At 38.1% G+C, this 14,932-nt stretch overlaps 1 protein-coding gene across 2 annotated transcripts in view; it reads left to right on the top strand.

Annotated features, from left to right (window-relative positions):
- The window catches only part of LOC107743872 (FAS-associated factor 1-like), a 102,192-nt gene that overhangs the window by 17,063 nt on the left and 70,197 nt on the right, over positions 1-14,932 (top strand). Inside the window, exons 5-8 of one of the 2 annotated variants that reach the window (XM_016557324.1) lie at positions 143-234; positions 611-702; positions 6,395-6,503; positions 13,804-13,890. In XM_016557324.1, coding sequence (XP_016412810.1) covers positions 143-234; positions 611-702; positions 6,395-6,503; positions 13,804-13,890 — 380 coding nt within the window. The remainder of the gene's footprint in view (positions 1-142; positions 235-610; positions 703-6,394; positions 6,504-13,803; positions 13,891-14,932) is intronic. The other variant, XM_016557325.1, reaches the window with a different exon arrangement.

Here is a 14,932-nt window from a genome sequence, read left to right on the forward strand (position 1 = left end):
AGAGATAATTTAGCTGAGCTGGATAAAGAGCACTTGACAAAACCATGACAAAACTAAACTAGATACATACTGTCCTCTAGTGGTAACATACTAAACTGCCATTAACCTTTTATAACCTATTCTTATTTCTTTCTCTCTGCAGGTGATATTAAAACTATTTTAGAGACTGAGCTACAGGTGCCTATCTCTAAAATGCAGTTAAAAGGCTGGAAGAGTGGAGATGTATCTGACAGTGTAAGAATGACAGTATTGAACATATGTTGCTGATATTCAGATTATTGGTGCATTGATTTTTTTAATACATTAATGTGCATTAATTATCTTTTTTTTTCTCAAAATGTAAGACTTAGACATCTATATGTTTACAATTATTTAAATGGTAGTCGCAAATATATGTTGAAAATTGTGATATTTAGGGGTGGGGTTTATGATTATTATTATTATTATTGGTGAAATTAGTTTCGTGTTTCTTTTGTTTTTGTTTTCATTAAATTACTCTGTTGTTTTTCTTGCATGTTGTACTTCATGTACAGTGAAAGTGAAAAAAATGGCAACTTCAAAAGCATTTTTGACCTCTTTGATGGTTTTCTTCTGTTTCACTTTCTCTCAGACGGTTCTGCGGAGTTTACATCTGCCCAAGAACAACAGTTTGTATGTTCTTACCCCTGATATTGCCCCTTTAGCCAGCACCAGCCAGAGCAGGTATGTCTTTGTAATGCCCTAAACATCTATTTTCTTATTTTCTGCATTAACATTAGGTAATGCAAGTACATTGTGTTTGTTTGACTCTTTAGCTAAAAAAAACCCCACACAATTAATGTACATGCACTTTCTGGAGTATACAAAGTTATCAAACAGGCTTGACATTATCTCTTCTAAATGAAAGGATGGACATCCATTACTGTAGTTGACATTTATATATGAGTGGCCCATCTCTTTATACAATCATTACTCGTATCCAAAGCCTGAAGTTTGTCTCAGAATCCAGGTTTATCCCATCATCTAAAAGCTGCCCATATATCTGTTTTAAACTCTCAAAAATATGGGCATTATTTGTGTTCTCAGTACTTCAAAATCTTGTATAAATGAGGTTGATGGCATGACATTCCCAGGATTTAGGCAAAGATGTTTATAATTTCTGGAGACTGTCCATTAGGATTTCTATGAATGTTTTTAATATAATGTATCATAATACACAGCAACTTTTGAATGGAGAAATCTGCTTTGTGGCAACAGAATTTTGTAGTTACTATATCTACCAGCAGGGGCTGACTGGACCTTGTGAACCAAACAAACCTTGATCACTTGTGTTTAATAAAAGTCCCACACTCACCACTAGGTGGCGTGGCAAGACCACATTTTAGGCAGTGACAGTAGATCAGCATTTTGATTGTGAAGCATTTTAATCAACTAAAGAGTTGTATTTCTTTCTTTATATATATATATATATATATATATAAAGTAATAATAAATCACAGTAATAAATTGCGTTTTAACATATTAAAATAGTTATTTTAAATTGCAATAATAATTCATCAAATTAAATTTTACTGTATTTTTGACCAAATAAGAGACTTATTTGAAAAAAATCTTACAGACCCCCAAATTTTGAATGTTAGTGTATATATTGGATCTGATATAGAGTTTAGGAATTTAGTAATGCATATGTGAATTTAGAGACTCGATATACATTCCATTTAAAAAGAACTGAAGAAAAATATGGTTGATTAACGCCCTTTGTCCTTTATTTAAATAAGCAAGTCACTGACATTGTGGTCAGAGCAGTGCGAATCAAAAGTAATAAATTAAAGTCACTTCAATTAGAAAGGGCTGTGTGTGTGTGTTATATTGATTTGCATGTGTTTGTGTGTGTAATTATGTGTTGATTAGCACTGCTGTAAGCCCCGGCGGGAGGTGATGCCGTCGAACGACTGGGTATAAACTGGCATCTCTGTCAGCTTGTGTGGACACTGTACTCTAGAGTGTGAAAACATTCTGAAAAAGTACTAAATGGGCTGTAAACTAACATTGTGATAACAGTACCCTCCAAAACACATCAGCACTTAATTTTTTCCCCTCCTGTTATTTGGCACCTTTTCAGATGGCTGCATTTCATTTGGTCCACAGGCATTTTGTGCGTGTGTATTTTTTTATTAGCTTTCATTTTGGAGATTGCAACAAAAACACACATTACTGTGACGTACTGCATACTGTTGTGCACCACATCGCTGGTCAGGGGTTTAATGGATCTGTTGAGATCACGTATATTAACGTCATCCTGACAGCTGCTCTCGCTCGTCTCGTTTTTCCCTATCGGGCAGGTGACATGCCGCAGAGACCTTGTCACCTCTGTCTCTAAATGGCACAATATCTAATATCCAGCACCTACTAGAGCTAATCATCAGTGACAGGATCTAATTATTTCCCAGAAACTATTTTAGAGGAGTCAAAATAGGGGAGAAAAAGAGAAGGCCGGTGTTAGTTAGGTGTGACCCCATTGTTGCCCGTGATTGTCCTCTCCTGGTGCAGTGAGAAGAGGGCTTCCAGGAGGGTGAGCAGACAAGCTGTTAACTGCCTTTATAAATAACTGTCACAGAGAGACGGGGAGAGAGTGAAGTGTTCCTCAGCAGACTTCGCTCCTGCTGTATTGCTGTATTTGACTGTATCTCTCGGGGCAGTTCAGATGCTGTTTTCTCATCTGCTCAGGCATCTTTACTTGCATTTATTTTAAACCTGGCTTGAGCAGAATGTCTATGTTTCTGTGTGATTTAGCACTTTAATAGAAAGAAACTGAAATGTTAACTGGGTCACTTCTGTTATGCAGTACTTTTTTTTGTCCCTGTCATGCATGTCGTAGTTTATTGTATAAAATGTTTAATTCAATTTTTACAGATGGAAATCATATTAGTTAACTTTTTGTAATCACAAAATTTCAAAAAAGCGAACAAAATGGTGATTATGAAATAAATTTAATTTCACTCTATTATTAAAAGTACTATTGGTGTGATTGTTTTACAGCAAGAGGTTGATAAGGATTGCCTGGGAGAAAGAAAAAATAATTATTGATTTTATGGAAGTCATTTATGTAAATTTTTTCATTGATTTATTTTTTTTAAATTTTTGTTCAGGTGTTTTTATTTACAAGTATTGGTAATTTAAAAAAATAATAACAATATGCAATAAAGTAAAAAAAATTTAAGCTCTCATTCACTTATTTTTCATTGTTTAAATAATCAAGCTAAGCTTGATTAAATTATTTGAGCTTAAATATGAAAGTCTGGTATATCCTTTTATAGAAATTATTTCTTAAATTATTATGAATGTTTTTTACATTTTACAAAGCTCAAATGGTACTGCAAACCAGGGATAACCCAGTCGCCGTTTACAAGAATGATATATATATATATATATATATATACATATATATAAAGAATACATAAATATTAACAATTAATTTTTTACTGTATTTTTGCAGTAAAAGAAATGCAGCCTTGGTGAGCACAAGAGATTCCTTTAAAAACTAAAAAAAGTTCTCTATCAGCTTGTTTTTAGTTTAAATTTAAGTGTGGGGTCTCAGGATGCAGGCTGTGAACAATGGGACAGTACTTAACAAATAAAAGCCACTGTAGGCAATTACTGCAAAGCATACCTCAGCACACCATATCCAAACATATTAATCAAACCCGTCTTCACACTGCGCCGCCTGCCTCATTTTCTTCCCTCTGTTTTGAATGCAAATACGGCACAGGCTTTGGAGCTTTCAAGACAGACACTCCATCCAAGGTAGTTACAGAAATCCAGTGATGAGCCAAGCTCATCTCACTCGCTCTCCCTCTCATGGAGGTATCCAAACCCCTAATCTCCAGCATAAATAATGGAACTTTATGAATAATTTAAAACGAATCATCTATTTCTGTTGCTTCCAGGAGATGTGTGTGTTTAAGGTTATTTTAATTTGAACTTCTGCTATTTCAAATACAAATGAGTCAGTGCGCATTTGGTATTTATCTCATTTTCTGCATCTGATCTTCTGTGAGACTTGGGGGCTCAAGGAATCTGCTGGTTTTGGCAGAAAGGAAAAACAGTTTAAACTACAGCAATTAGTACTTAGACTTGTCAAATCAAAACAGGCGGTGCAGAAAAAACAAAAAATGGATGCAAAAATAAAATAAATAAAAAAAGAAGGTAAAGGTGTGTTGGTGTTTTTTGGGTGCTGGTACAGGTCACTCTAAGAGCGTGTGAATGAGAAATTATAGCAAGAGGTTGGTATTGCGAGTGTGTACATATGTGCCTATATGAGGAACGAGACGGTAGGACTTTAATAAAATCTCAGTCTTGCAGGGTTCTGAGACAGACTTATTGCTGAAGGAAACCAATCTGCTCTTCATTTACACGGTGGTTTATTTTTTGTATATAACAGTCAGTGACATTCTATTTCCAGTGCCTCTGATGGTGTGGAGAAGCTTTTAGGGTGAATTTAGTGGGGGTCAGCTCCAGGTGCTATTGGGACCACAGAGGGCTGAACCTGGTTAAGCTCCTACAGATGAACCTTATGCTGTAGATCTGTCGTGAGAGGAAATTTCACATAGTTTCAACTCCTTACAGAGAAAAGTTCTACTTTGCAGTTTACTTTTTAGCCCACCGTTTCATAACACCATCTTAAGTGGGACAAACCCAAGAGTTCAGAATACATTTTTATATATATATATTTTTTTTCTTTTATATATAAAAATGTGTTTTGCTTTTTCAAATATATATACATACACACACAAACACACCGTTCAAAATTTTGGGGTCAGTAAGATGTTTGTTCTTGTTTTGAAAGCAAATTATTTGTATACTTTTATTCGGTGAGGGCAAATTAAATTGACCTAAAATTACATTTATTATGTTAAGATTTGTATTTCCAAGAAAGGCTTTTCAACTTTATATTCAAGGAATCGTGAAATTACATTTATCACGGTTTCCACTAAAATAGTAAGCATAATAATGCTATAATAATAATAATAATAATAATAATAATAATAAACATTAACATTTTAAAATATATTAAAATATATATATTTTTAATTGTAATACTACTTCACAATATTACCGGTTTTACTGTATTTTTGAACAATAGTGTTTGTGCATGTGTGTTTTCATATAAAAATTTATTTTGTGTGTAAAATTGTTTTATTTTAAATGAATATATACAATTTTATAGGAATGTATATGAGATTTTGTGTTTTCACATTCAGTATAACTGTAATAATTTAAACACTTTTTAAAAATAATTGTACACCTTTACAGTTACAGTTAAATAGTACAGTTACAATGTGTGTTTTGCTTTGATGTGAAGTATATTATGTGGACAGTACTGCATGAGTGGTTTTGTATAGCTAGTAGTATATAGCAGATAATAAACACTGGTTAGCAATACGTCAAACAAGGCTTAGATTAAAGATCAATCTTGGGATTTTAAGAATCAATTTCAGACTGTTGTAAATCTTTAAATCAATATTTTTTACCCAAACCTTACCTTTAGTTATGTGCATTAGTCAATGGAAATATATTGTATCAGAATGTAAAATGTCTTCAAATCGTCCTTATTTGGTGAGAGTCTTGATACCCCAATTAAACCCCCCCCTTTTACAGCCTGTATTCACGCCGCTGTGTTTTTCCACTCTCCACAGCATCGCATATGCATCCTCCTCTCCTAGGCCACCGTTTCAATCTTCATCGCTAGCTACAACAAACATTACATTTACATATTGATTTCGCAGTTTTAGTCAATGTAAATAAGCTGCCATTACAGTAAATTTGGTCCTCTGTTAACATAAGCTTGTCCAAAGCTCCTCAGATTAAGGCGCTGGTTGCATAATTAATGTGTGCGTTACATATTAATTCCCAGACTCTCCTCTTCCTGACTGCTTTCAATCGAACCCTGATTAGCCGGCAGGCTCGCGTCTAAGCTGTTGATTCATATTCACACACACAGACGGAGCATTTGCTCAAAGCGCTACTTAACCCCCATCGTTTGTCATCAGATGAGGCCTTCTCTCCTACAGCTCAGCACCAAGGCTCCCATGAATCTCAAACCCGCTCTGAGGTCAGGGCTCCGAGGGTGATTGTGGAGCGGACGAGCAACACAAGCCCTCTTGTTCTTTTGTGTGACGTTTATACCTTTTAGCCCCAGTCGATACCTCCAGATGGCCTTGGTGATGGTGTGTGCCCATGCTGTGGCCCTTGGCTCTGCCCTGGCCTCCCACTACCCAAGCAGAGCAGTGGGGTGGCACAGGCTTGTCGGAGCCCAGAGACCCTGTGGAGACATAGACGAGCCCTAACATGTCCACTGCTGAACTCTAATGCTCCTCTCTCTCTTTTTCCCCCTTCTGCCCTTCCTGCCATTTAGCAGTGCCCAGCAAGGGTTGTCAAATCAGAACTACCTGCTCGTCATTAGCCACCGTGAAGCACAGAGAGATTACAGCCTCAACTTCCCCGCCAGCAAAACCATCCAGGAGGTGAGACAACCGCACACCTGTCTGTCACCTAGCCCCTCTGTCTGTCTGTCTACACCTGCTGTCTGTCTGTCTGTCTACTGTGTTTCTGCCCGTGTTCTCTGAAACTGCTCTGATTTTTTTTTTGGTGGGGCGTCAATTTAATTATTACATGCTAAAATAATAGTCCTCTTTGTGGAGGAGATTGTACCAATGATTAAGGCCTATGTTGAGCTAAAGCTAATTATCTCCCAGACTTTTCAGAATGCCCATCAAACTGCTGACTTCAGGACTGTCTCAAAATATCTAATCACAACTGTGTGTTTTGGGTGAAACTACACATAATTTTTGTCATGTGACCAGTACATTTAGAATGGGCCCATCATATGCAGTTTCCTGTGATTAGGAGATTCACATTGTTTTGCATTTCGGGGTAAATTTTCCTGCATGACAGGTAATTTATTCAAAGCAAATTTTATTTAGGTCTATATATTGTACATATTGTACAACATTCAGATATTCTGAATACAAAACATTTTATTTAGCGTGCAGCAAAATAAGCCTTTGGAACATGAGTAGTATATTTAGTACAGTATTTTCACATTTTGTAGTTTTATTTTTAAATGTAAATTGTTCACATATTTCCCCTTTATTATACAACTTGATACAGATTTTTATTTGGGATATTGTATGTTTTCTTTCCAATTTCCAATGACAGCAGACATTCTGAAATATAATAATTTTTAAGTCTTTTTCCTCCCTCTTATTTCTCTTATTAACTCATATTTCTCATTGGCTATTGTACAATTTAAGTAAAAATGAGTACAGCTATTTTCCCACTCTCCCCTGTTCTGTGAAGTGGAAATCTTTAAATCTTGAGGGAGTGGGAGGTTCGCTTATTTCCTCTTTCTGAAAACATTGTATTTTGTAGCAGGTGAGTTTAATATGCTAGAAGACTCTTGTCTGCTGTGCGTCTTTCTGCTCATCACAGTGTCTGCAATAACCAGAGCTCAGTATGGAGCAGCACAAACCCCCCTGTGGCTCATCAGCTCCTTTCCCTCTCCCATCAGACCTGTGCGATGCCATTCTTTTCATCATTCTCCTTTTAACTGCACTGTGTTGTATTTAAGGTTGGTTTGTGTGGGACTCAAAACCCAAACGCTCCATTCTGTACACACACGACCCCTCCCCGAGTCCCTCACATTCTCCTCGGCCTGCCCCAGTAACCTACACACAGTTTTCTGGAAATGGCTCCATTAATTATTCACAGCAGGTAGCACGCACCACGTCAAGTGTAACAAGCTCCCTGTGGACTGACAGCGCCACTTGAACCCCTCCCTCAGTGCTGGGGGAGTCATGTTGGGCCTGTGCAGTGCCATTTTGAAGAAATAGACATCTGTGATGTTCTTTTTTTTAACTTGAGACAACTTGTTTAACTTGTGCAGATTCTTACTTTAAATTTGCACTGCAAGAACTCTTATTATTCCATTTAAATTTAAAAAAATTGTTGAAACAAGAGCATTTACTTGAAAAGCAGCAATGCATAATATATTAAAATTAGTTTTCTGTTAAATTATCTTTATTCTTAGAATGTTGTCTTATTTTTCCAGTTGAAATTTTTTAAAATCCTTGAAACAAGATCTGTTTACATGAGAAGCAACACTGCATAAAATGTTAAAACTTGTTTTCTGGGAAATAACAAGATTTTCTTGACAAAGTGTTGTTGTTTTCCAGTTAAAATTTCTAAAGATCCTTAAAACAAGATTACACGAGAAGCAACACTTCATAAAAATAAAGACTTATTCTTTTCTTTTTTTTTGTAGTGTGATAAGCTTGATGCACCAAAGGTTTCATTTTAATATTGCATTTATTTGTCGACTGTGAGAAGCACAAGGAATTTTGTGAGAAACTATTGTGCCAGAACATTCCTCCTTAAAGGAAAAATACCATTAAAATTAAAATGATGTCCTTTTTTACTCACCCTCATGTTTCATTTTTGAGTGAACTCTTCCTTTAGGAGTTCATACTTTTCATACTCTTCATACTTTTAAGCCAGAATTCTTTCTTTTTTTAACTAAAGAACTGAGTTTCCCCACCTCAGCTTTGTCCACGCAATCCCACAATCCCTTTCCCGGCGAAGCTGCCGCCTTGATGGTGCTGGTCACCATTACAGTAATCAGACTACTTGACAGGTTTGTAATGGTGCTAATTGAAGAGATTAAAGTGAGATGGGCGAGCGCTCTCTTTCCCTCAGCAGATGGTTTTGATGAGCACCTACTGTGAACCTTAAGTGTTTCTGCCGGGATTACAACAACTGGAGAGTAGAGCCCGCAGGGTAGAGAAAAGAGAAGCAGGAAGCGAAGCTGTTGGCTTGGTAGGGGAGCGAGTGACTGGACAAAGCTGAATCAAACGGGCCGCTGTGGCCCCGACTGGCCTGATCCTCAGGCATTCTGTTTCTTTCTTCCTAAGATGGAGAACGAGGGGGAGAGGGAGAAGATTTGTTTTCTAAGGAGAAACAATTGAATGCGATACAAACTGTTTTTGTAAGAGAACACCTTATTGGTTGCTAGGGATGGAACGATTACCGGTTTCACGATAAATCACGATAAAATGCCCTGACGGTTAGTATTATCGTTTAAAATTTAATTATCATCAAAACCGTATTTGATTATCGCGCTTTTGAAAACTCGCGGTAAATCCTGTCCAGCCAGCATCAGTCTGACGCAGAAGCAGCATGCAATGTGGTTGTTTATTAGGGCTTCATGTTAATTTAATGTTTATGCTAAAAAAAGTGCATATAGCTGCTAATTGTATTTGTGGTTTGTTGATTTTCAAATATAAAACTTATTGAAATGTTTTCAGTGTGTGTATCAGTTCTTTTTGAACATTTTCATCTAAATTTAACAAAACCGTGATAATATTGATAACCGTGATAACTTTGGTCACTATAATCGTGATATGAAATTTTCATACCGTTACATCCCTATATGGTTGCATGTCACTTTCTAAATGGCTCTCTCTCAGAGTTAGTGTAGTTAGCTGGAGAGTTTATTAGTTACTTTGGCTCCACGGGAAGATTTTCTCTCTTTTGGGATGGGAACATTTTTATCTAACGTCCAAGCACTCGCCTTTTGTGTCCGAAAATGCCAGAAAATCAACATGTGAACGGGAAACAAAAGCTCAGCGGGATTCACCACGTTTCTTCACAAACGTCTCGTTGAGAAAAAGTTACTAACAAGTGAGAAAAGTTTTTGTTTTACAGTTGTGGCCCTAAAACTGAAGGCCTGTGTGAAAATGCAACAAAACAGCAACAGAGAGCTCTCACAATCTCCCCTCTCTCTTCTTTTCCCCATTCACCCCCTCGCAGCCACATATGGAGAGGACTCCTCTCCAGCCTTTCTTTTTCTGCTCATCTTTTGTCTTTGCTGAAGACCAGCCGATGCTTTTCTGCATGTGCATATCAATAGGAGCAGCAAAAGAGAGAGAGAGAAGAGAGTCCCTCAGTGCTGTGCCCTTGTTTGTCTTTGCCAAAGGCTCTCGCTCTGCCTCCAGGCTCCCAGGGAACGTACCCTTCCACTATTCGGCCCCGGGCCCTGCTCTCCTCCTCTGATTGGCATTCCCAAACCCGAGTTCGGGGCTGCGCTTAAGCCTCAGAGCAAATGTTTGTCAGGAAAGTGGCAGGGAGAATAGGGCCGTCCGATAGGGCTCTGCCGTCCGTGACCAGACGACTCGTCCCAGGGATTTTTGCCGGCCCCACAGCGTTTCTCTCCGCAGCTGGAGAGATGAACGCAGAGGAAGAAAAGAAGGATGGAGAGTAAAAGAGTGTGAATGAAAGGCATCTGGTGCTGAAGAGCTTGTGACTGTTTAACAGCAACCTTTTCTTCTCTTTGATTTCTCTCCAGCCAAGGATTACCAGTATTTGGCATTTAGAAAGATTGGATCATTAATGTGCGTGTGTGTGCGTGCACATGTTTGTCTGGGAGAGTGTATGTGTTTATTGACGTCTAAGTCATTTAATTTGTAAGATTTTTTTGCGCACTTTGACTAATCTTTTTCTTTTATATGAAGATATTAAGAACATTACTGAATTTAATAAAATAATATTCTAAATTGTTAATTGATAGAAAAACTATTTTTCTTATATATAAAGATTAGATTAATCTTCAAATTGAATTGTGCAGTTTAGGTTCAGTCAATAAGGGGGCAGCAATACACAGATGCCTTTCAATATCTTTGTATCTCAAATACTATTCTTTATCTTTGTAAATTTTGTGCAGTCCATCTACTAAGCAGGATGTTATTTTGACACCATGGAAATGTTTGTTCTGAGGATGAGATATATAATATTTATCTTAAATGACAACCACACTGGAGAATATATGAATGAAAGAAAATCTTTTTAAATGAAAGGCGCTGTTGCAGTCCTTAAGAATATAATCCCGGCAGCTGAAATGTCTTTATCCGTGAGATCTCCCCGCATTTTCTGATATAATGTCAACATTTTCTGCTTTTTTCCCTCCTCCTTTTCACAGTGGAAGTCTGTTCCCTGATGCTAAAAACTCTATTGTGACATTTAAAATGAAATGCCAGCGGAACTGGGTTTAATAGGACTGAGTCTTTTCCTTCGTTGTTTAATCAAACCTCATTGTTCCTTATGGGCAGCGGTTTGGGCAAGACAAAACAAATGTCAGCCCTTACCGAACATCTTCAAACTCTCTTTAGTTTCTCTCGGAAATCAGTGGTAAATAAACTTGTTATTCGGTGGATTTGTTTGTTTATCCTTTCCGTGTATATTTTTTTTACTCATTTAGTTGGGTAATGTTGGCTTTAATTTGCAGACCCCTGACTGCTAAGAGGAGGAATTCGTAGCTCATGAATAGGTAATGACACTTGTGTTTGTGAATATTGCAGCAGTATGGGGCTTTCTCCTTTTAAGTCAATTAAAATTCGCTGTAGTTGCAGAAAAAGCCCCTCACCCAACCAGTCACCTCTGATAAATGAACTTTTATACCACCTTTTTTCACAGACAGGTTTGTAGTGTGGTTTTATTTGCTATTTTCTTTTCTTATTCTCCAAGAACATCCAAATCTCTACCTTCCAATATAGCTGAATCTGTTTTGAAGTCAAATAACAGTGAATAGCTTCTCTTAAAAGGTTAGTTCACCCAAAAATGAAAATTAGCCCATAAATTACTCACCCTCAAGTCATCCTAGGTGTATATGACTTTTTTCTTTCAGACGAATCCAGTCGGAGTTATATTAAAAATTGTCTTTGATCTTTCAAGCTGTTTCATGGCACTCAGCGGGTGTTGCATGCATCAGTCCAAAACAAGTTAAATAAAAAGCGCCCATCCATAAAAAAAGTGTCTCACACGGCTCCGGGGGGGTGAACAAAGGCCTTCTGTAGTGAATCGATGCGTTTTTGTAAGAAAAATATCCATATTCAAAACGTAATAATCACTTTAATGTAGCTTGGGCTCAGTTGTAAGCGCAAGCTACAAGCAAGAAGCAGTTCCGGGCGGATGACGTATAGAGGTCGGCTTTGCGCATGCGCCGCTCAGAAGTGACGCACGCTTTATGGGCTAATTTTCATTTTTGGGTGAACTAACCCTTTAAGTTGTTTGTCAAGATGGGATGAAGTAATGGCTGAAGTACCGAGTGGTCTAGGTATATTGACAGAAGGGCAGTGCTCATAAAAAAGACCCAATGAAGTAAAACGGTGAAATATCAGATTTGTTATAGCAGCTAAATGCTTCTGTCTGGCCCTCGGTGATGGCGTTACTTTCTCTTGGGCTACGGTGCCATTTGACCCTAAACGGTTCATTACAGCCAAGAGCCGGTGTTTAACGGCAGCATGACGGGCAGGCCTGGGCGGCCAAATCCCTGTAGCCCTCTGGTCAAACACAGATATTACACTCTGTAATAACACTGGCCAACCCAGCTGACCCTTGCTCGCTTCAATAAGAAAAACGCACAGCCCAGTGTGTGGGCTTCTGGATGTTTGAGTGTGTGTGTGTGTGTGTGTATGTGTGTGTGTGTGTCATGGTGGAGTCTCCGACTTCAGCCGACTGAGGTGATGTTGTCAATATCCGAATTTGTTTCCCTTTATTGAGTTTGTGCCTGACCAAAATGGTCAGGAAGCTCACTTTAACCATGGTTCTTTACATGCCTGTAAAACATTAAAAGAACTTTCCTGTCTGTCTGGAAAGCCTTTATTTTTGTTTATTAAATGTATTTTTCATTATTTGCATTGGCATAGTTTTTTTTCCCTTGTGTCAAAGACAATATCAGTTCCCTGACATATTTTGGGTCACAAGCCACGAGTTAAGAACCTCTGTATTATTGCATCCATAAGTATTCATATTATTAGTGGTTATATTTTTGTCATCAGAAATGTCATGATTGTATCTGTTAATGAATTTCTAACCCTTAAATCTCTTTCAACCCTGCTTCATGTCTTTTGTTTTCACAAGCATCTCGCGGCCATCGTTTCTGCCTCCGTGGGCACGAGTCCTCAGTCTGGCAGAGGATACATGTCCACTCAGTGCGCTGGCGGAGGGATTTGACCATGCGCTATGAGGGCTTTCCACCACAATGGCTAGTTTTCTCTGCCTCTACAGTGGGTACGGAAAGTATTCAGACCCCCTTAAATTTTTCACTCTTTGTTATATTGCAGCCATTTGCTAAAATCATTTAAGTTAATTTTTTTTCCTCATTAATGTACACACAGCACCCCATATTGACAGAAAAACACAGAATTGTTGACATTTTTGCAAATTTATTGTCTGAATACTTTCCGTACCCACTGTATATCTAGCGCCATAGGGTAGTGCATTCTCTGGGGATAATACACTAGAATCTGCAGCCCATCCAGCTCTGGACGACGCCTGCTTTGATCACCCCTGTCCTCCGCACATCAGCCTGGCGTTGGGCTTTAAACCAACAGCGGCGTAGGAGCAGGGGCCAGCATCAACTGTTTAAATGCACGCAATGTTATTAAGTGCAGTTACACAGGGGTGAATAGCAGAAGGGAAATACTGTCCATTTTTCGAGTGAAGGGCTGTTGGCATTAGGCATTAGGACAGGCATCTGTGGAATTTTGAGAACACGGAGCTCTTTTCTACCACTTACCTTTTCTCCCTCCCGTCATAGTCACTTATATCTATAATATAAGTGAAAATAGCGATAATAGCAGGTACACTTTGTGTTCTAATAGTGTCTAAAGAAAGTGTTGTTTGGTAGTTTTTGTGAAATAAACTTGAATGTGTAGATTGTGTTGTATTCTTGTACCTGTTATCTGATCATTTTGTCTGTTTATATCTCAGGTGAAAAGGAACATTTCAGACCTGACAAACATCCCTGTGCGGCATCAACAGTGGGATGGCTGGCCTGCCTCTGCCTCAGATGACTCGGTATGTTTTTTTCCTCTCTTAGTTTTTTTTTTTATTATATCCTGTGACGATAGTGCACCTGTCTGTTGCTACAGTTTAATTAAAAACTGCCCAAATTTAATAATTATTATATAAAGAATAAGTTGTAAATTAAGAATAGTAGAAGTGTCACCATGTCCTAACTATATATATGATAAAATAAAGCTTTTTTTGCCATATTAAACTGAGATTTGGACCTACCTCAACCACATAGAAAGCCCAACTAAAGGTCTTCTTGTTGTTCACTTGGTTTTGGTCGACACTCGGTTATCCCCACCCACAGCAAAATCTCATTGGCCCCAAATCCTGCATGGTATAACTCTTATTATCTTCAAGTATTTTCTGCTTGGCTATAATTTTTGCATCTTTACTTTCCGTGTGAAATGACAAATTACATGACAAAAATTGTGCCTTAGTTAGGAGTTGGAGTGCAAGAAAACATTTCTTATAGAAGTTTAGACAAATTGAATAGAATAATTTCTTCTTTTTTGTAGTGGTTTTAAGCATCACCCAATGTGAAAGTAAGATGTTGGTACTAATTAAGATGTCACAGAGCAGCTCCTCTCCCTTGTCCTCTCTGTGTGGACATTAGAGCTCATGTAGTGGGGGGTCAGTGACCTTTCCCGCCCTGTTCTGTGCTCCCAGCCTTTCAGTACGACTTGTTCACAGTGATCAGAGAGGGCCCTAACACCGTACCCTGAGGAACCCCACCTCCCAGCTTAGTCATTTACAATAATCATCCGTACAATAACCATGGGAACTTTTTCTTTACTTATCCCTAGTCATTGTGCAATTGACCAGTTAAGCATGGAAATTGCCCTTGTGTTTTAACCATGAAAGAATATTGTGTTTCTATGCTTGTCATTGTGTCTTCATTTGCTGTCAGGTGCCTAATTGAGGGCAAGTACGATTTCAAAGGGAGTGGCCTGATGAACAAACCTGTTTTTTGAGCACTGTTTGTTTCAGGTGTTGAAAGTTCTTTCCCCCCCCCCCCCCCCAAAATCCTTGTCATCTTTCACAACAT

This window comes from Sinocyclocheilus rhinocerous, unplaced genomic scaffold, assembly GCF_001515625.1.
Source record: "Sinocyclocheilus rhinocerous isolate Xijiao unplaced genomic scaffold, SAMN03320098_v1.1 scaffold377, whole genome shotgun sequence".
Classification (NCBI taxonomy): domain Eukaryota; kingdom Metazoa; phylum Chordata; class Actinopteri; order Cypriniformes; family Cyprinidae; genus Sinocyclocheilus; species Sinocyclocheilus rhinocerous.